Source organism: Tetrao urogallus, assembly GCF_951394365.1.
Source record: "Tetrao urogallus genome assembly, chromosome: 1".
NCBI lineage: Eukaryota > Metazoa > Chordata > Aves > Galliformes > Phasianidae > Tetrao > Tetrao urogallus.
In genome coordinates this window covers 169,501,964-169,522,303 of record NC_136813.1, presented here as the reverse complement: position 1 = coordinate 169,522,303, position 20,340 = coordinate 169,501,964, and the positions used below count along the sequence as shown (strand labels likewise).

Here is a 20,340-nt window from a genome sequence, read left to right as displayed (position 1 = left end):
ACAAAACACGAGGAACAGGTAAAAATACAGAAGAAATTCAGTCAACGAATGAAATCTATTCAACAGCAGGTCATGGAATAAGAATTCAGCTGATAAACGAAAACAAGCTGAAGTATGGCCAGCAAGAACGGTGGCAGCAGGCTGACAGTATATTAATGAAATTCTTTATTAGAGTAACAGTGTATGCTATTTACTGCATCCAGTGGTTGCAATTCTTACCACCAACCATAATGTTAAGAGGTATATGTAATATAGGCTAACATACAAGTACATGGAGCTAGGCTGCATGTAGAGTAGATGGTTTCATTTTGTAAGAGTTGGCTTTTTGTGCTTTTTCTGATGCCCTGTGTGATACAGGAAATTATCCTGAGATGTTTTCCCAGCTGGAACCATTTTGTAATTGCCTCCTGCATGTAAAATGAGTACAGCATAGCAACAAGGAAAAGATGCTGGGAACTGCTCTCACCAAATAAGTTAAAACTCACTGATACTTGGCAAACATGGATGGCAGTCAGGACTTACCACACTGGAAACCACAATGAAGAGTCTGCTCTGCTGAAACACTGAAGACAGGCTTCAAGGTCACAAATGGACAAGAGCAAGAAGAGTGTTAAGAGGGAGCATCCACATCCTCAGCAATGTTTGATTCACAGCTCCATGCAGACACACAGCGAGAGGTTATCTGACAGAAGTTTCTGCTTTATCAGAATGTTCGTATTTGAATCAGCTGTCAGGTGCACTGGCTGCAGGGCTCTTTTGCATGCTGATGTTTCAAAAGGGTTTTTTTTTTTGTAGCACTAGGGACCATCAGGTCTGTTACTGGAATTGACCTTTTAAAAGAGGAGGTCTTTGAACAAAGAAGCAGCACGTAGGCTGCATCTGAAGTGTTGTGACATTTTAATCATACCAGAGGTGGCACATAGAAAATGGGTGAAAAAAGCAACATAATTCAATCTTTGAAACCTGAAGCTGGACAAACACATCACATCAAATACTCAGCAGTGAATAAGCAGCAGTGTAAAAGATAAGGAATCTACAGATAGTAACATAACCTGTTAGAACTGCCCTTCAAACTCATCAGATCAGCAGTAAAAAGGCATCCTCCATTGTTTCTAAAGTTCTGCAGCTAGGGGTGCAAATTTTATTAGCAAGCTCCTATTTCTTAACACAGCTGAGCCAAAGAAAAAATATTACAGAAGCCTCATTCTGGGTCTGGAGTCCATAATTTGGAAGACTGGTAGGCCTGTACAGCTCCAAAGAAGTTACACAACTATTCTCTCATATTAGAGAAAAGCAACTTAATAATAATATTAATAAAAAAAAAAAAAATCAGGAATTCATGAGTGGAACACCGGAACACATATACCATGATGATGATTAGATGATTATTGTTATTATTATTTTGAATACTGGGGAGTTTTTTGTATGTTGTAAGAAAGTTCTAGCTAACCTACAAATCTGTGTTTTGGGGAAAGCTGCCTTACACAGCAAGGCACTTACAAAGTAAGGCAGCGCCTTGCACTGCTCTTTATGAAAGACAAAACGTAAGAAGAAACACTTCGCAGCCACCTTCTATCTAAGTGATATTTTGATTAAAAACAAGTTCCCGAAAATGAACTTTTCTGCTGTGTGAGGCTCAAGGACTGTGATGTCCTGCACAGCATCACATGCCTCTTTGGCAAGCCCTGCCTTCTTCCCTTCTGTTGTCTTTTAGCGGAAGACCAAACTCGCTTCAGATTCAGGCAAGGTCTGCACCAAGCTCAAAGCACTGTTGTGCTTATGGTTAGAATATAACATATGGCTCCTCGTCCGTTTTTGAAGCAGCTTCATGTTACAGCCTACAGGTTGTATCCCGTTCTGGAGATACTCAGAACCTGTCTTCCTGCACTCTACTGCAGGGGACCTGCTTTAGCGGGGAGTCGGACTCAATGATCCTCTCAATGAGGTCCCTCCCAACCCCTACGACTCTGCGATTCCCGTGAACCCTGTTACAGGCAACGTGTCATCATCACTCTAAAAAGCATAGCCACGCTTTTGAGATGAGCAGCACGACCTGAGGCGAAAGAACACAGTACCGGGCTCAGCGCGCTCGACCCCGCCCCCCGCTTCGCCCGCACGGCAGCGCGCAGACGCTTACAGCCTTCGGCTCGCGTCGCGCGGAAAGACGGCGCGGCCACGTGACCCTTCGGCGCCGCCGTGACGTCAGTGAAGCTCGTGCCGTGGGCGCGTGCTGGGTCGGCGGCTTCGCCATGTGCGCGGCGGCGTGGGGCTGCCGCGTCACGGCGGGGGGCGACGAGGACTACGACAGTGACGATGCGGACTGCTGGGATATCGGCGTGGCCTGCCGGGGGACGCAGGTCGGGCGGAGCGCCTCTGCCGGCTGCGGCTTGTGGGGAGGGAGACAGCGAGCGCGGGCGGCCTCGGAGGGGGCTTCGAACGGGGAGACATGCGTGGCTTTTTTTTTTTCCCGGCTGGAGCTGGGTGTGTGCTGGAAATGAGCCGTCGTTGCTGCGGGCTGTCCTCGGGTCTTTGGCCTTGGTCTTACACCAAGGTTCCCATCCGGCCGTATGAGGGAAGTGGAAGTTTGTTGGTTAAGTGGATTGGAAATAGGTCTGAATTATGTTATTGCTTGGTTCTTGTCATCAATTTGGTAGACGTTAATTACTTAATAATTATCGCTTTATAGAAGTTATGGGAGAGGTTATGACAGTATGTTGAGTAATTCTGACATGTCATAATACACCTTCAGAACGATCTATGAAATTTGTCTCCTATTTGCAAAGAAACTACTGAGTTATCCTTAATTTATTGCTGTATTAATAGTGGGTAATTTGGGTGATGCTTGCAGCAATCTGCGTCTGCAGCTTTAATCTAAAACAAACAGTGTGACACGCATGTGAAAGGGACATAAATCAGGCAACAGTCCGATTCATAAACTGGACCTTTGATCAAATCCTTTTGTAGGTGAGTTATTTATGACGCAGCAACACAAATTCCTCAGCCCCCACAGCACTAAGAGCAGTGACTTTTCTAGCAGCAGATTCAGTTCTGGGTTAAGCCAATGCCTGTCACTGGAACAGGCTGCCCAGGGAGGTGGTGGAGTCTCCTTCTCTGGAGATGTTCAAGACCTGCCTGGATGCCTACCTGTGTGACCTGCTGTAGGGAACCTGCTTTGGCAGGGGGGTTGGACTCGATGATCTCTGGTGATCCCTTCCAACCCCTACAATTCTGTGATTCTGTGATAACCATTGTGCTACACTGCCTCAGATTGCCACGTCTATGTCTGCTTGTAGTGGATTTGGTTTTTGTACTCTTTGCAGTATGTGAGATGTGCAAAAAAAGTAAAGAAAGACATTGCGGTGTTGTTCTGCAGACTTTCAGAGCGAGGCTGGATCAGGCCCTGAGCAACCTGATCTAGCTGTGGTGTCCCTGTTCATTGCAGGAGAGTTGGACTCTCTGGAAGATGGCTTTCAGAGGTCCCTTCCAGCTGTAAGGATCTATGATTCTACAAAAGGAGTCCTAATTAAAATGAAACGCCTTTGAGAAAAACTTAGTGTGCTGTATGAGGATAGCTCATCCATTGAGAAGCAATTTAGTTATATTTTCGGAGAATGGAGCCTTTCTGAAAAATCCTAAAACTTTTTTTTTTTTTTTTTTTTTTTTTTTTTTTTTTTTTTTTTAGTAGAGCAGGTCTACAGAAGTGTACGAAGGAGGCTCTTACTATGTTTTTTTTCTCTACTGCTCAGCCCCTGCTCCTGTGTGCTCACAGAGATCATTAATGTTTTTACACTGAAATTCAGCTGTTAATTTTACCTTGAAACAGTTACCATATTTTGACTTAATTTTTCTTTTTCTGTCTAGCAGCTGGATCAGGTGCCGCCGGCAGACAAGAAAGATGCGTTTCAGAAAGCTCTGACAAGCGGTGATGTGTTGCTTATTGAAGAACTCTTAAACTCAGGTGATGAAAGTCAAATAGGAATCTGAATATATTTAATTGAACTTGGAAAGAATTCTAAAGCTTTGAAGTTCCTTGCTTCAAAGCAATGTCTGGGATTTATGTAGAAATATGTGAATGTTTCCAATATGGAATGTGGAATGAAATTACTTTTTTCAGTGTGTCAGCATGATATACTTAAGGAGGTTCCTTCTAATTTATATTTACTTGGTCAATCAGGAGTCCTGAAAACTGGGAAAGTTATGGTGCATATACAATGAAATACAGTGTTTCTTTGTTTTCAAGCATATCTTTAGCTGAAAAATCCGTTGCAAACACTGAAATTGAGGTATTTTAAATTGATACTGAGAGTTCAGTGCGTGTTCTTTCTTACCTTGAGTGTTGTGAAGTGGGACATTAGAAGTTTTAGAAAAAACATATACCTTCAGTTTGGGAATTCCATGTCTTTTTTTACTCACAAAATTGTTATGTTGCTTGTATGCACCATGTGTAATGCTGCTGTCTTGGCAACATCAGCTGGACAAAGTTTTTGTGATTCCTGAGGGTCTAATAGCATTTGTGTGGCATTTGCCTGTGAAAGTTTGTTTGTTTTAACACTAAAACCTTTTTTTTCCCTTTTCTTTTACTCAGATTTTTTCTGTAGTGTTTCTGCTATTTAGTGTTAAGAGAGTTGGATCACTAGTTGAAGCATCAAGGGCAATCACTAGTTGTGAAGCTGAGTTGACCTGCCTAGTGCTAATTATCAGGAAGTTCTGCTTCAGCAAGCAAGCAGAATATAGTAGCCTAGAGTTTGTTCTCTTAGAAAATGTCTTATGCTTGGGAGAAAGTAGGTTTTTAGTTAGCACTTTTTTTTTCTGAGTTTTAAAGCAGTGATGTTACTTGCCTTTTGAAGTAATTTTTGTTTACATCAGTATTAAGTCAAAGCTAATAGTAGTGACTGAAATACATCTTCAGTCCTACACTGAAAAAAACATGTTCTTATTTAGAATTTTTAGTGATATCTGTGCATTAGATTGTATAACTGTTCTGCTACATTTGGCCATTTTTAACTGCTCGTACATCAGAGAAATAATAATAGCTCAGATCAAACCTTTGCATTGATGCCTGCCACATAATGAGCTGTCAGTTTGGAAGATGATTACAGGAACATAAGGTCAAGACAGAGATCCCTGTAGTCTGGTGTCCTGTCCCCTAAAATACTCAGTGGAGTGTTACAAGAGAATCTGTGCATTTTCTAAGATGATAATTAATAGTAATTTTGACATGTGCAGTACAGGATCTTCTGAGCAGTAGAACGTAATGCCTTTCTTAGAGGGAGGTGTTTCTGAAGGAAGGTAACATCGTCCTTTAGAGGTTCAGTCCTTAGATGAAATCTTTGCGTCTGAAGTTGGCTTTAGTTTATGTTCAGTAAAGCTTGTAGGAGTCTTGCAAGGTGTGCTCTGACTCCAGGTTTGTGTTGAAGGGGATATCCTAGCAACAGTTATGGATGTTCTTTCAGGCAGAACAAGAACATGTTGTCTTTTGCCTTGCATAATGATAGCTCTAAGAATCAGTAGTGCTGAGGGAGTTTCATAGAGCTCCTTGAGGAGATGGACAAGTGCCATGTCTTCTCCTATCCCTCTTTTAAAATGGTAACCCTCTGGGAACAGTCTTCTGAAGTGTATGTTGTCAAAAATTAATGCAAAGAAGTAGAAGGTGCAAAGATGACTGGCATTTTAATCTGCTCTGGAAGTAAAATAGTACTGTGTAATCCATAAGTTGTTTGTTTTTCTTTTAAACGGAGCTGAAAATTAGGAGGACCTTTTGGCAAATCAGACTGATTGAAGATGGAACTACAGTCACTCGTGCTTTTTCATTAGTCTCTTCCAGTCCTGTCTTTGCATTTGTCTTTGAGCTTATCTGTCCACATGGAAGGGTGTTCAGACAATAAACAATAGCAAGCTGTGTAGGGGGAGAAAAAATGAACAGTTTTCCAGCCAGTCTGGGACTTGAATCCCAGGTCAGATGAGAACCATAGCTCCCCCAGCATGAGAGCCATCAGCAGCTTTGATTACTCGCTCAGCTTTAAGGTATTGTGGAGCCACAGTGCTAAGTGTTGACGGACTTCAAAGAAATGAGTATTTCTAACAGAAGAGAAATTTTGCTGTACCAGTTGTTTTCAAAGAATTGTGGAATGGTTTAGGTTCTTAAAGTTCAAAAGTTCAGAACCTCCTGCAGTGGTTAGGGTTGGGCAGGTTTTATAATTTGTCCCTCAAGTAAACTGAGTCTATGAGCTGGAGTGCCCATTTGTCAGTGATGTCATCAACTGAAGATAGCATAGTTAGTGATGGCTTTGGTGTCCAATTGCAAGTGAGAGCATTCCTAGACTTGGGAAAAGCACTGTGGCAAATACTGTCTGCTATATACATAAATAAAGCAATGAGGAAAACACTATCACAGGTGTTTTAGCAAGTCTCTATATGGCTGCCAGGTAGATATTTTGTCACTATTATTTAAAAACACATTAAAATAAAAAGCTCTAGATGGGAGTTGTAGTTGCTTGGACTACTTTTCCTCAAAAGAGGGAAAGTGGCTTCTTTATGCTATGAGTGCCAGTTTTCCAGTTTCCTTTTCTACTCCTGATACTGTTGGATATCAAACTTCCTAACTTCGTAAGTGATTTGTCTAAAGGGAAGTTCAGGTGTGACTTACTGGCTCTCCCTGTAGAACTTGGATGTGGAGAACAATGAAATGTTTTGTGTACTGCACACAAACTGTAATACTATGGCAGTGAAGATTGTAGTTTGTATATATATATGTATCTGGTCATAGGTTATCTGGCTAGCAGGAGTAAAAATGGTTCAATACTAGCATTCATTGAATGTTTCCTCCTTATTGATTCCTTATACAACTCCTTATCTTGAACAGTTAAAGAATCAATCCTAGAGCAGTGACTTTTTACTCCCTCAGCTTTAATGACTTCATGATGCTTACACTGATTGCATCTTTGACAAGCCACCAAGGCAGGGAAAGTAAATACACATCCTGCATGAAGAAATATGCAGATAGCTCAACTACCAGAAGTTTTTTAGGATAGCATTTTTTTCCCCACAACTGTCTACTGTTAAAAAAAAAAAAAAAAAGTTTTAATTGTTCATAATCAAATGTTTGACTAACATGGAATCAGCAGATGGAAACTAAGTGCTATAGAGGAAATAATATTTGAGGAATTATTGAAGGAGTGATTCGTCTTACTATGAAAATCTACAGAGGTTTTTATTTGAAAGTTGTTAGATAAGTTGCTGGATCTGGCACTTAGTTTTTGGTGAATTTGGGAGGGTAGTCTGTCAAACTTAGTTTTACCCCCAGGAGAAGCTGTGGCCTTGCCATTATACTGATTAACAGACAGAACTTGTGATTTTGACTGAATCTGGCATCATCCTCTGTTTCCTTCTGTTAAGCTCATATTTTGTTAGTATGGAATGCAAAAAACTGGTATTTGCTGCTTAGCTACATTGGATAGCAGAGACTAAAAGGAGCTATGAAGTAGGAAAACTTTAGTGTGGTACTAGTGGTATGACAAGCAAGTTGGTTCTACCACAGCTTGGTAAGAATGAAAATATGGTGGGAAGGGGTTGATTGAGGTAAAGCTGTAGAATGTGTGTACTAATCTGGAATTATTTTTGCAGCTAGATTTATCACATATGTGTTTGTTCAATGTAATTTTCCTATTTGTGCATTAACTGCATTGAGAGCTAGGCTTCTTTGGGGTCAGTTCTGAAAGTTGTTTTTTGATATTCCAGATAAAGTTGTATATATAAAATGAAAACATAATGTGCAAGTCCTCTCACTAGGTCTGTGTGCAAAAGGAGTGTAATTTTGGTAACAGCACATTGGAATGAGGATTACAAAATGCATCTTTGTTTTGGTGTAGTTTTAAAATGTTAGTATCTTAATTTTGACAGGGATAAACATAGAAGCTAGCATTAAGTTTGGATGGACTCCCCTGATGCATGCTGCCAGTGTGGCTGATGATGCAGTAGTACGTCTTCTTCTGGACAGAGGTGCAAATGCGTGTTTTGAAATAGGTAAGATGTAAATGAAACATAGCATCCAATACCTCTCAGTAACAGACGCTGTCCTACCCTTGTTCTCTTTTTGTATATATGTAGGAAAAAAATCCAAGTTCACACTCTAAATTTCCTAATTTTGAACTACAAGTAGTAGGTTTAAATTAAAAAATGTGTTCTTGGATCTCATCTGGGTTCAGTTAATAGAGTTTTTTTGTTTCCTCTTTCTCTTTTTTCTCTGTCTCCCTTCTACCTCTCAATCCCCAAGTGCTTCTTTAAAAATGGAGCTTGGAAATACTTGTTCAAAAATTCTCCCATGAAGTTTTAGAGTTAGAATGTCCTGTTATGTAGTATGTACTGCAGGAAACAGCTGGAATCCCAAATTGTTATTGGTGCCCTCTGTTTTTAAATTTATCACGATTACGTTATCTCATCCCTTCTAAATCTAACAAATTTTTGTTTACTCAAAAATGTAATGATTCTTCTGTTCAGCTTTCCAACTGGATATGAGTTATGGATTCATCTTTAAGGCCACATGTGCTTTTCTTCTTGGCTCAACTGTACCAGTTTATTGCTCTCCAGCCACTCAACATTGCCCTTTCAAACATGCCAGGTGACCTGTCCATATGATTGCACTGTGTCTTCTTTCAGACTAAAGTAAAAATACGTAGTGGATTTTAGGTTAATAGTTAATAGGGATTATTTTTTTAAATTATTTTTTACTGACTGCACCCTAGCAGTCTCAGGAGCAGGTCAAATGTGAATTTTGCAAGGTGATGATGAACAGTAATTCTCCTCTGGGCAGTAATTGAAGAAATAAAGTGTCTACTGAATAGCTGTCTAATTAATAAGGAACAAATGTGGACTTCTAAATCTAGAGGACAAGTTTTGTATTAAGTGAAAACTATTCTTCATTGTGTTTGTGGATCAGGTTTTTCTGCAAGAGTTCAGTGGAACTTCTAGGTAATACCAGCTCCTCTGTCAGTTTTTACAGCTTATTAATAAGGCTTTCCTACTTCAACTGCGGTGTTTTCTTTCTGTTTCACTGTGTTGGAAGATCAAGAAAGGACATCACAATACAGATGATGCTGACAAAGGGCGCAACATTGTGAAGTACATAAAACAGTGATCTTACATTCCAGTAGCTTGCCAGCATTTGTAAAAGAAGTAGTAAACTGCAGTGCAGATGGTAGATATCTGGCTTTAAATTTTTCTTGAACTTCTTAGGAGCTGGTCAGAGTATGAACTCTGATTGCTTGCACAGAAAGCAGTTGTGCTTCTAAGTGTCCTTGTAGTCAACAATACAGGGCTTCCGTGTGGCTGCCTGCAACTCATACCTGTTCAGTGGTTTTGGTTGTAGAAAGCTAAATGTTGAGCAGAAACTGCTACGGGCAGCAGTTTCAGCCAGCCAGTTAACCAACATATGTGGCATTTCTTCAGTGTGTGACCAGTTGGGATCAGGTTTCTTAGCTGGTTTCCCTGCTTGTCTGTGCAGGGAAACAGTAGCTAGGGCATACACACAATGGAATACTGTCCAGCTGGGAGCAGTCTTGCCAGTCATTGTTACATATAAATCCAAATGTGTTTGAGAAAGCTATGCCATCCTGATGTACGGAGTGTCGCCAGTCCTGGTTGTTCTGTATCAGCAGTGATTCTATACTAACAGTCCTATAACCTTATAATCTAATAGTAGCTATACTGTTAATTAACTCTCGCCACATTACGGTTATTCTTTGTAAGCTGGTTGCTTAATTTTACCCAAATAGTAGAATGAGTTGGTAGTCATGAAGAGCAAGGAACTGGATGTAATACTCACATGCAGTGAGATCAGAATGTAGTGTCTTTGAGGTGTAAATTCACCATGTCTTCAGGATTTTTCAGCTAATCATACAGACTGATATTTTTGCAGTCTCTTACCAATTTTTCTGCACAAAAGAGAAACCTGTGTGTTGCATGAGCTACAGTTAAGCGCACAGGAATCAACTTCCTCTCCTTTGTGCAAGGAGAGTAGTTCATATTCTGAACTACTGAGTATGAATACAACTACAGTTTCCTCTTAAATAGAATTCCCAAATTAATAATGTTTGTTGCTGTCTTTTTTTCAGAGTCCTGCCAGCCTTTGAGTTCATGTTATTGTTGATAATGGGTTAAACATTTGACTAAGAATCTGTCAGTGCATTATATAATTTCCTGAAATGTTAATTACTTGTTCAGGACTTTAACTCCATGAAACTTGATTTTTTTGTGTAACATGCTGAAGTTTTTGTTTATACGTGGTACAATTTCTACGTGACATAGTTGGAAGTTACAAGATGGTGTACAAAAACCAAGGTGAATTTGAACACAAGGTCTTAGATTGGAGTAGTGGGGGACAAGAAATCGTAAGAAGTAGAGCAGATTGAGGTGAAGCACAGAAGAAACGTCTCAAATAAAATCTGATTTCATCTGACAAAGGTGTTAGTGCGTACACAATCTTCAGGTTTAACAGGGAAGAGAGAATACATTGGAACGCTTCGCGGTATGATCAGAAGTATGTGCAGTCAACATTATGCTGGTTAAATTGTTAAAGGCATGTTTGAACTCGTAAGCGGGTTTATGCAATAGGCAAAATGAGCAGTTGTTCAAACAGCGGTCTCCTAACTGATTCTAGAGCCAGAGAGCTCACTGAGGTCCTGGCTGAGGTTCATCTGCAGGAAGACTGTAGGAGAAATGATCTCTGTTCTCTGGACAAACGGCAGTGGTGTGCAGTTCTGCTTCATGAGCAGAGTGATCCTGTGGCGCCCTGTTGGCTTCAGAGCTGGATTAAATGCACTGGTCCCTCCTGTTCAATCTCATGTATTATACAGATGTGAATTTAAAGAACATTTAAAAAAACGTTCCTTTTTTGCCGTCTTTCTCCTGTCACTGCTGCATAAAAGCCGTCTAAGTTCTTAAACTGATTTCCTTAAGCCATTTCATAAAGACCTTATTGTTTCAACTGCCCTTTCGATGGATCTCTATTCTGCCTAAAATTTACATTGCTATGTGTTTTGTTTTTTTTAACTTCCTGTAAATTGTTTCTTCTTTGATTGTGTTTTGGGAAGAGGTGGGGAGGAACAGGGAATAATGAAGCTACTGGTGTAGACCAAGATGTAAGAAACAAGAACCTAAAGTTAAGCTTCAACAGGTTTTTTTGGGGGGTAGCTAAGCAGCATCCTCACCTTCAGTAGAGATGGAAGCTCTGCTACGTTCATTGACTCTAGTCTTCTCTTATTTGGTGCTTCCATCTAAAATGATAATTCTAGTGACATTTGCTGGAAGAAAAACAAGTTTACCTTTTTCTAAATATCTTAGTTTATCAGAACCTGATTAAGAGCTCTAGCAAATGTTAAGGCTTTTAAAGAAACTTTTGGATTTGCATGGTATTTAAATTTATGTATGTAATTTTCTAACTGTGAGTTTCAAAACAGATAAGTACACGGTGCTGATGGCAGCCTGTGCTGCTGATGCTTCAGAGAAAAAGATCTTGAAGACCGTAGAACTACTTCTGTCAAGGAATGTTGACCCTAACCTTGCTTGCAGGTACAAAAATTTGTAGTGTAAACTTTAATGTTATTGTAGAGAAATTTTTAGATGTGCTTGTTATGAGTTAAGTCTACTTCATTAGCTTTGTATTACCTTCTACTGTATGTATATAGGAAGATAAATGTGCAGGTGTTTTTTCTCCTAATATAGTAGTTTATCTGAGTAAGTATGTGTATTTATCCAACTTAATTTTTGCTTTTTTTTTTTTCTTTTCTTAAGATAATAACTAACCTTAATCTTTTGTTTGACCACAATGTAATTACAGGAAATGTCCTCTGCCCTTCCCAGGTCATATTTCTTATCCTGTATAAAGATATGTGATATATGCCCTGATTTTGAGTTTTTTTGTGCATGTCTAGCTGTATTCCTTTCATGAACAAGATTTATATGGTGAAAGTAAAAATCTTTGTGAATAGAATACATTTATTCCAGTACAAGCATGCGTTATTTTATTTGTTAAAATGACAGCTTATTTCTTGGATTACCATGTCATGTCTAAACAGTCTGAAGCAATGCACTGTAAGTTGTATGTAGTTGCATAGTCTGATGCAACTTATATTTTACGTCGTAAAGAAAGCTCATGGTCTGACTGTGATAAACTCTCATCCCTCTGCTGGAAGAAAGTTTCTGTTTGGGGTGCACTGTAATTGCTTGTTTTTCAGTTAACTGAAATTCACTTTTTACACCACAGCTCTTTCACCTCTTTACCACAGTACTTAAGATATGTGGACTATGTAGCAATGCAAAAGCACTGGAAGTCTATTGGCTCTTATCAGTAGAACTCATACTGTGTTGGGCCCCAAACCTTACTGTAATCATAGTATTAATGCACAGGGAATAGAAACCTTTCTCTATTGATCTGTGAGTAGTGCTGGTATGGAAAGCCTTTTGGTTTCACATCATCTGAAGCTGATAAATGGAAACTTGCTGGGTTGTGTTGTTTTTGTTGTTGTTTTTTTTTGTCTAATTCATGAAATGTGTAGGGGTAGGTGTGGTGGGTGGTGAAAAGTAAACTCATTTGAAATGTCATCAAAGAATGAATATGGGTGTAGGAGTCTGTAGGTGAATGGTTTATTTGAAATAGAATAGTATTGAGGAGAATGTACTAAGAGTAATTTATATTTTTGCTGAATCAAAAATAGGAAACAAGAAAATTTGTAGAGAAGGTAGTGTAAGAAAGTGTAAGTGCAAACTGAGGAGTTTTGAAAGACGAGAAGCAAGGTAATGGGTAGGTGAGATGGGAAGATATTTTAAGACCTGCTCTATGTGGTGTTTGTGGAGTTACTGTGCTCAGTACTTCATTTAAATGAATGCTAGCTTGAAAAATGTGTTCTGCTTATCTTGTGAAATTTACCTCCCTCTTGCTTCAGCATATAAATTGTGTACTTCAGCTTTTTGTAAATCCTGGAAATATTTGAGCAGACTCTTTGTTATTTATTTGATTTTGTTTACTTGCTTTTTAAAGTTCTTTTAACCTGCAGTCCTTTCTTAAAGGGACACTGATTTTATTAAAATTAACCTTTGACTATTTTAGACAGAAGGAAAATGTATGATGAACTGATAACTAAGCTAACAGAACTGTCGCTGAGGTTGTGTTTCGTAAACTTTGGATCTTAATGGTGGCATCTTACAAGTTCTTATTTAGGTAAAGTGCAGTAAAAAAAACCTAATGGCTTTACAAGAAGAACGTGGGATGGATGTGCCTGGTCAGTGACTAAGGCTGTCCTAGGTATTTTGGGGTGGCAGGGAGAAGTGGAAAAAAGTATGAGTATTCCAAAACTAAACTTCTCTTGTAGATTGAGACTGAAGCATACTGTTAGGTACAGGAGCGCATACACATTAAAATATAATTGCTGTTGAAGTCTGTTGTTAAGTTGCCTACATACATTCAATTCTGCTTACACTGAGTAGTTTTGAAGGTTATAAAAAAACACAACGGAAGTTTTATAATGGAAGCTTTTGCCTGCTTTGCTCTGTTGGCAAGATGGTAGTGAGTGTATCTAATTCTTGTCTCAGTACTGCTGAGTTCACAAGGTGGGTCTCCAGGTTGCACAGTCAGAATAAAGCAATTGTGTAATGCTTCAATTTTAGCAAGATATTTATTGCCATTTATAAGATAGTAAGTCTGTACTGCCACATAATAATTTCAAAGACCTTGACATTATCATGGTGTGATAATTAACTACACCAAATGACTAATAATACATTTTAGTAAAGGAAAATAGCTTGGGAAAAATTAATGCATTAGGGTGTGTTTTATGGCCAGAGGCAAGAAAACTAGGGCATTTAATACCAATTGAGTAAATGTCTTTGACCTACGAAGAGAAAATTATCTCGTGATATTATACTTCATGATCTTATATCTCATTATATTATACCTCATTAATTTGCAAGTCTTATTCTAACGTCATAAACTCGGAAAGACATTGTATGTTGGTCAAATGTCAGTACAGGGGAATGAAATCTATTATAAAAAAAAAAAAAAAGCAACAAAAAAACCCCATCAAATACTGAATTGAATTTAGCAGAGAACTTTGTTCGTAAGGGCTATTTCCACTGTTGCAGCTAGTAAGAGAGCCTACCAGGGAGGTTTGCTATTAGACCTGCTGTTCACAGAGAAGGACTGATGGAGGTGTGGAGGTTGGGAGCTGTCCTGCGCAAAGCGACCACAGAATATTAAGAGTTCTCTATTCTTGGTGAAGTCAGGAGGGGGATCAGCAAAAATGCTAGTGGCCAGGACACTGGTAAGGAGGGTCTATTGGAAGTGAGTCCTGAAGGATGAGAGAGTCTAAGAAGGCTCTTCAAGAAGGAAGTTTTAGGGGCACTGGAGCAGGCTGTGTCTGTGCTGCGAAATGAGCCGGTAAGGGAGAAGACCAGTGTGCATGAACAGGAAACTTTCTGTGAGGCTCCAGGAGAAAAGAAAGTACTTCCTGTGAAAGAAATGACAGACAACTTGGGGAGAATACAAAGAAGTTGTTAGGATGCACAGGGAGAAAATTAGAAAGGCTAAAGTCAAGCTTCAGTTCAGCCTGGTCACTGTAGTGAAAGAGAACAAAAAGTGTTTTTATAAATATACTAACTCTAAGAGGAGGGCTAAAGAGAATCTCCATCCTTTACTGGATGCAGTGGGGAACGTGACCACTGATGTTCCCAGTGCCTTCTTTGCGTCTGTCTTTAAAAGTCAGACCAATTATCCTTGTGATTTTCTACCCCTGACCTGGAAGTCTTGAATGAGGAGCAGAATAAATCCCCTATGGTTCAGGTGGAAACAGAGACCTACCACTCCATCTCAACTGCCACGAGTCCGCGGGGCTGGATGGGATCCACCTGAAGGTGCTGAAGGAGCTGTCAGAAGTGATTGCCAAGCCAATTTCCATCATCTGTCAGTGTTTCTGATCAACCAGAGTGGCCCCAGAGGATTGGAAGCTTGCCAGCGTGACTCTCATCTACAACAAGAATCTTAAGGAGGATTCAGGGACCTACAGTCCTGTCAGACAGACCTTGGTGCCAGGGAAGGTTATGGAACAGATCATCTTAAGAGAGATCACATGGCATATACAGGGCAACCATGGGATCAGGCCCAGCCAGCATGGATTCATAAAAGACAGGTCCTGCTTGACCAACCTGACCTCCTTCTGTGGTTAAGTAATCCACATGATGGATGAGGGAAGGACCATTGACATAGTCTACCTAGACTTGAGCAAAGCCTTTGACACAAGACACTGAGGCTGCAGTGTCTGCAGGGCTCCTCAAAATGAGGAAAGGATTCTTCAAATCTTCTACTGTGAGTAGTTATCACAAAATTTCCTGTGTACATTTTTTCCTGATTACAGTAAGGCGTATGAGTACAGCTAATTTTTCTTCAACATTAACAAGTAATGGAGGATTTATTTTTTTATATCTATCTATCTGTATATCGTAAATCTTGGTTTCTTTGATGGATTAGGTTTGTTTTTCTTACTCTAATCTCCCTCTTTCAGACGTGCATGTGGATGTATCTTGCTTTCTGAAGCATTGGTTGTGGGACTAAGGCATGAAATGGTGCCCTCGCATAGGTAGAGTTGCATAAATACAATTGCATATTTATTCAGCACTGTAAATGTTTCTACCTTGAAACAGACTCTATCCCTTTAAATTAAAACATATGTAAAATTGGATGCTTGAAGTCATAATGCCTATTCATGTCATCAGACCTTTTAAACATCACATTTATTTGATTTTACTTAGCAGTGGTGATGCTTTCTCACTGCTTGTTTGACTCAGTGCCTTGATTTCAGATGTCATCTTTGCAGTACTTTACAGTTGTAACCACTGCATGTTGTGCTCCAGAGAAAAGACTGTTCTGTAGCTTTTGGAGTTCTGCTTGGTAGTTTTTTTTTTAAAAAAGCAGAAGATAATTGTGAGGTGGTAGTAGTGGGCAAGTTTCATAAAAATAACACTGAAAGTAGAAAGAACCTCCAGATATATCTGTACTCCAACTATTTCCTTAAAAATGCATCAGCTTAAACATCACACTACCGTTTGGTCTGTGAGGCTGCCAAAGAAAGAGACTGTTTCACCTTCCTTTTATTCCATCAGAACAACTTCAGTTGAAGTGCTGACAAGTTAAAATGATTTAGTTACAGACCAATGTAAATCTCTTCTTCATTTCATTACTAGGTTCATTTCCCTTACTGTCTATGCGTCTTGAGATGACATAGTTACCTTATATTTTGCTTATTTCTGAATAATATACTTTTTTTTTTTTCCCTATCACAAGATGCATTCCCATTTGCATTGTCGAATTGTTTGGTAGGAAGGGACCTATAAAGTCTGTTTTTTGCCACGGACAGGGATATACCTTCCACTAGATCAGGTTGCTCAGAGTCCCATCTAACCTGGCCTTGAACACTTTTCACAGATGGGGCATTCACAGCTTCTGTGGTCAACCAGTCCCATTGCCTCACAACCCTCTGAGTAAAGAACTTCTTCCATAGGTCTAACCTAAATCTTTTCACTTCATTTAAAGCCAATAATCCTTACCACTATGCTCTGTGGGGGGGAAAAAAAAAAAAAGTCTGTTTCTAGCTTTCTTTTAGGCCCCATTTAGGTACTTGAAGGCCACTGTAATGTCTCCCTGAAGCCTCTTCTCCAGGCTAAATATCCCCATCTTTCTCAGCCTGTCTTTGTAGGAGAGATGCTCCAGCTCTGATCATCCTTTTAGCCCTTCTCTGGATTTGCTCCACTAGTTCCATGTTTGCACTATGCTGGGGCTCTCAAGCCAAACACAGTACTGCACATGGGTTCTTAGGAGAGCTGGGGAGAAAAATCACCTCTCTTGACCTGATGTTTGTTTCTTTTGATGCAGCTCAGGATTCAGTTGGATTTTGGGGCTGTAAGCACACATTGCTGGCTTGTGTTGAGCTTTATCAACCAACACACCTAAGTCCTCTGCAGGGCAACTCTCAACCCGTTCATCACCAGACTCTATTGATAGTTGGGATTACCCAAACCCACATGCAGGACTTTGCAGTTGGTCTTGTTGAACTTAATGAGGTTTGTACAGGCAAGCTTCTGAAGCTTCTCAGGGTTTCTCAGGATGGCATCTCTTCCTTTCAGCACCACCAACTGCACCACACAACTTGCTGTTGTCTGTGAACTTGCTGAATGCACTCAATTCCATTGTCTGTGTCATTTACTAAGATGTTAAATTGTGCTGATCCCAATACTGGCCCCTGAGGAATGCCAGTCATCAACGGCTCCATGCCCAAGTGGAGAACATTGATCACAATGAGTTTGACCATCCAGCCAATTTCTTGTCCACTGAGTCGTCTGTCTGTTGAATCTGTGTCTCCAATTTAGACTATGTAGAGTCTAGGGCATTTAAACAGCTGGAACAGATTGCCCCATCCCTGGAGATATTCAGAAAAACTTGACATAGTGGATGAAGCCCTGCCCTTGGCAGGGGAATTGGAAATAGATGATCTTTAAGGTCCTTTCCAATTCACTTAATTCTGTGATTCAGTTGTCGTGTGGGACATTGTCAAATTGTTTCCATTTTTGTGTATGTCTGAAATTTTTGCAGTGGACTTTTAACTACACTTGTATTGTACCATGTTATCCTGACAGATAATAACAGATGCTGAGATTAAGAAATAATGAAGAAGAATGAGCAAAGCCGTAGTTGTAGCTATAGAAAGGCAGCGTTTGAGGAAATCTGCTAGGTATGCACATGTATTTTGGGGTCCCTCTAGTGGTCGGCATTGAAATTACTGGTAAGAAACCATTTCAGAAAACTTTTCTCGTCTCAAATTGCATTCATAGAATCATAGAATTACTCAGGTTGGAGAAGACCTTCAAGTCTTCAGAGAAGACCTTCAAGATCATCAAGTCCAACTGCAACCTAACCATACTACCCTGACTCTAACAACCTTCCTGTCACGGAGTTATCTCTAGATCTGCATTCATGGCAGGGTGTTGTTGTAGAATAAACTTTCACAACAGACTTTTTTACAGAGCCATACGTTAGAAATATGCAACACTTTTTTTAGGAAAAAAACCCCCACATTTTAAGATATGGTGCACTTTTAATTGAACACTGTTAGTAAAATATTTTGGCTTATAACTGTTTACTTCACAGCACCCAGAAACTCAACAGCTTCCTCCTGCAATACTACATGCTTGTCAGTCTTTAGTCTTATTACACCAAAGAGAAACAATCAGGCTACTAAGAAGATATTTTCTGAACAGAATCTTTTGAGCAATATGTATATTTAGATAAATTTAGGTATGTTTCTGAAAAACATCAGACCAGTTCGCTATGGCTTCATCTTACAAGCATCTAAGAGGAAGCGTAATAGACTGTTGTCATCACATTTTGGGATATTAACAAAATAAATAGAATAATGGGAAAGGTGGTATCTATAATTTCTACTTACGCAGTTACAAGTAATAGTTTTGTATGTGTAAAAGAGCAAATGTCAACATACCTGTGGGAACGGAAGATTAGGAAAAGGCCAAGGATGTAAGTATTTTGATGTACGTTTACTTTTAGTATTTATAAACATTTTTAGTATGGCATTTCTGTGTAATTCCCTGATGACTTCTTTCAGGTGTGCTCAGGAAGGCTCTGAATGTTGGTTGTTCTTGTGCACGCTGTGGTTTTGCACTGTACCTATTTTGCACATTATCCATAATTGTGTGACCAGTGATTTTTTTGCTGGTAATGTTTTTGTCAGAGTTTTGCAAGCATGTATATAGTTGTTAATCTTAATACGTATATAGTTGTTCATTTCTCTTTAACAAGATAAATATTATTATGTTTTATAACTTGTCCTCCACAAAATACTTTTTTTCTTTCCAGAACTTTCAGTTAAACTGTGTGAAGAATTCATCACTTAAGCTGTGTTCTTTACATTTTTTTTATGTGAAAAGTAATGCTCTGCCACTTTTTTTTTCTCTGAACTGAATTTTAAAATGGGTGATAAGCTGATATTCTCTGCTTTATTAACATAGAAACTGTGATCTCTGACTATGCTCATTCCTTTATGAAGCTGCTTCATGTGCTTTCATTGAGAGCCTGCCATTGGGTCTGTGGTGGCAACAAGAGAGATGACCTTGAGAAACAGATTTCATGTATTTCTAAACCAGAAAGCTTTTCATAGCTGAGAAGTATTAAGAATATTTGATGTAATGCAGTATTTGAATTTGAAAGTGATAAAATAGTTTTCAACTTCTTCTCCTAGAAGTACAAGCTATAAGTTTATATTCTAATCTCTGGGAGTGATTCCTCTAAGTTTCCTCTATCTTCTGGGAATGTCCTCTAAGTGCAGAGGGCAGTAACTAACTCTTGATTTCTTTTCAGTTAGAAAATAAATAGCAATTCTTAAAATGTATAAAAAATGCTAACTGATGTAAATCAGTTACTAAATCTTATGTTCTGATAAATTGAACCTTGTGGTAAAGCATAAACACTGTGCCATGGGCTTTCATTCTCGGCGAAAATGGCTCTACGGAAGAGAGTATTTGCAGAATTGAAGTACCCTATCTGATCATACAGCTGGATTTTAACAGCTTGATATGCTTGTCACTGTTCCTTCCAGGAAACAAATGACTCCACTGATGTATGCAGCTAGAAAAGGCTGTCCTCACGTTGTTAGTCTTCTTGTTGCTCATGGATCACACATAAATGCTCAAGATGAAAATGGATATTCAGTAAGTGGTTTACTTAAGTATATATTTCAACTAATTATTTAAAAGTATTAAAAAAAAAAAAAAAAAAAAAAAAAAAGCAGGAGCCCGTAGGCTTATTTTCTGAATATGCTTTCTTTAAGCAAATACTCAAGCTTATTTATTGCGCATCTACCCATCTACCTTGAGATTGTTTCGCACTGCGTGTCTTTATCTTCAGATTCTGCCATGTAAGAAGTTATGAAGTTATAAATTTTGTGTTATTCATTGAACCTCTTTTTTATCAAAGCTTGATAAAACAAAGTTGCTTTTCATGCAGGCATTAATATGGGCAGCACACCATGGACATAAAAATGTAGTCTTTATGTTGCTTGAGCTTGGAGCTGACAAAAATCTGCAGACTAAGGATAAGAAAACAGCAGCAGAGATAGCAAAAATCAATGAACATTCAGAGGTACTTAATTTCATTTCTCTTGAAATATGAATTCTGTGGGTTTTTTGTATTTATTTAGGAGTGTTTGGTTTGTTTTTTGAGTTTGACATTAGAATCTCTGCTATTAATCGTATGGTTTTCTGCAGAAGTTTTACTTTAGTAACTACAAT

General features: G+C 39.1%; 1 protein-coding gene across 1 annotated transcript in view; it reads left to right on the top strand.

The window, feature by feature from the left end:
- Positions 1–2,249: 2,249 nt before the first annotated feature.
- Positions 2,250–20,340, top strand: part of ASZ1 (ankyrin repeat, SAM and basic leucine zipper domain containing 1) — a gene marked incomplete at both ends in the record, with an annotated part of 36,760 nt that continues 18,669 nt past the window's right edge. Inside the window, 6 exons of the mRNA XM_079537223.1 lie at positions 2,250–2,357; positions 3,862–3,958; positions 7,900–8,022; positions 11,454–11,565; positions 19,650–19,761; positions 20,057–20,191. Coding sequence (XP_079393349.1) covers positions 2,250–2,357; positions 3,862–3,958; positions 7,900–8,022; positions 11,454–11,565; positions 19,650–19,761; positions 20,057–20,191 — 687 coding nt within the window. The remainder of the gene's footprint in view (positions 2,358–3,861; positions 3,959–7,899; positions 8,023–11,453; positions 11,566–19,649; positions 19,762–20,056; positions 20,192–20,340) is intronic.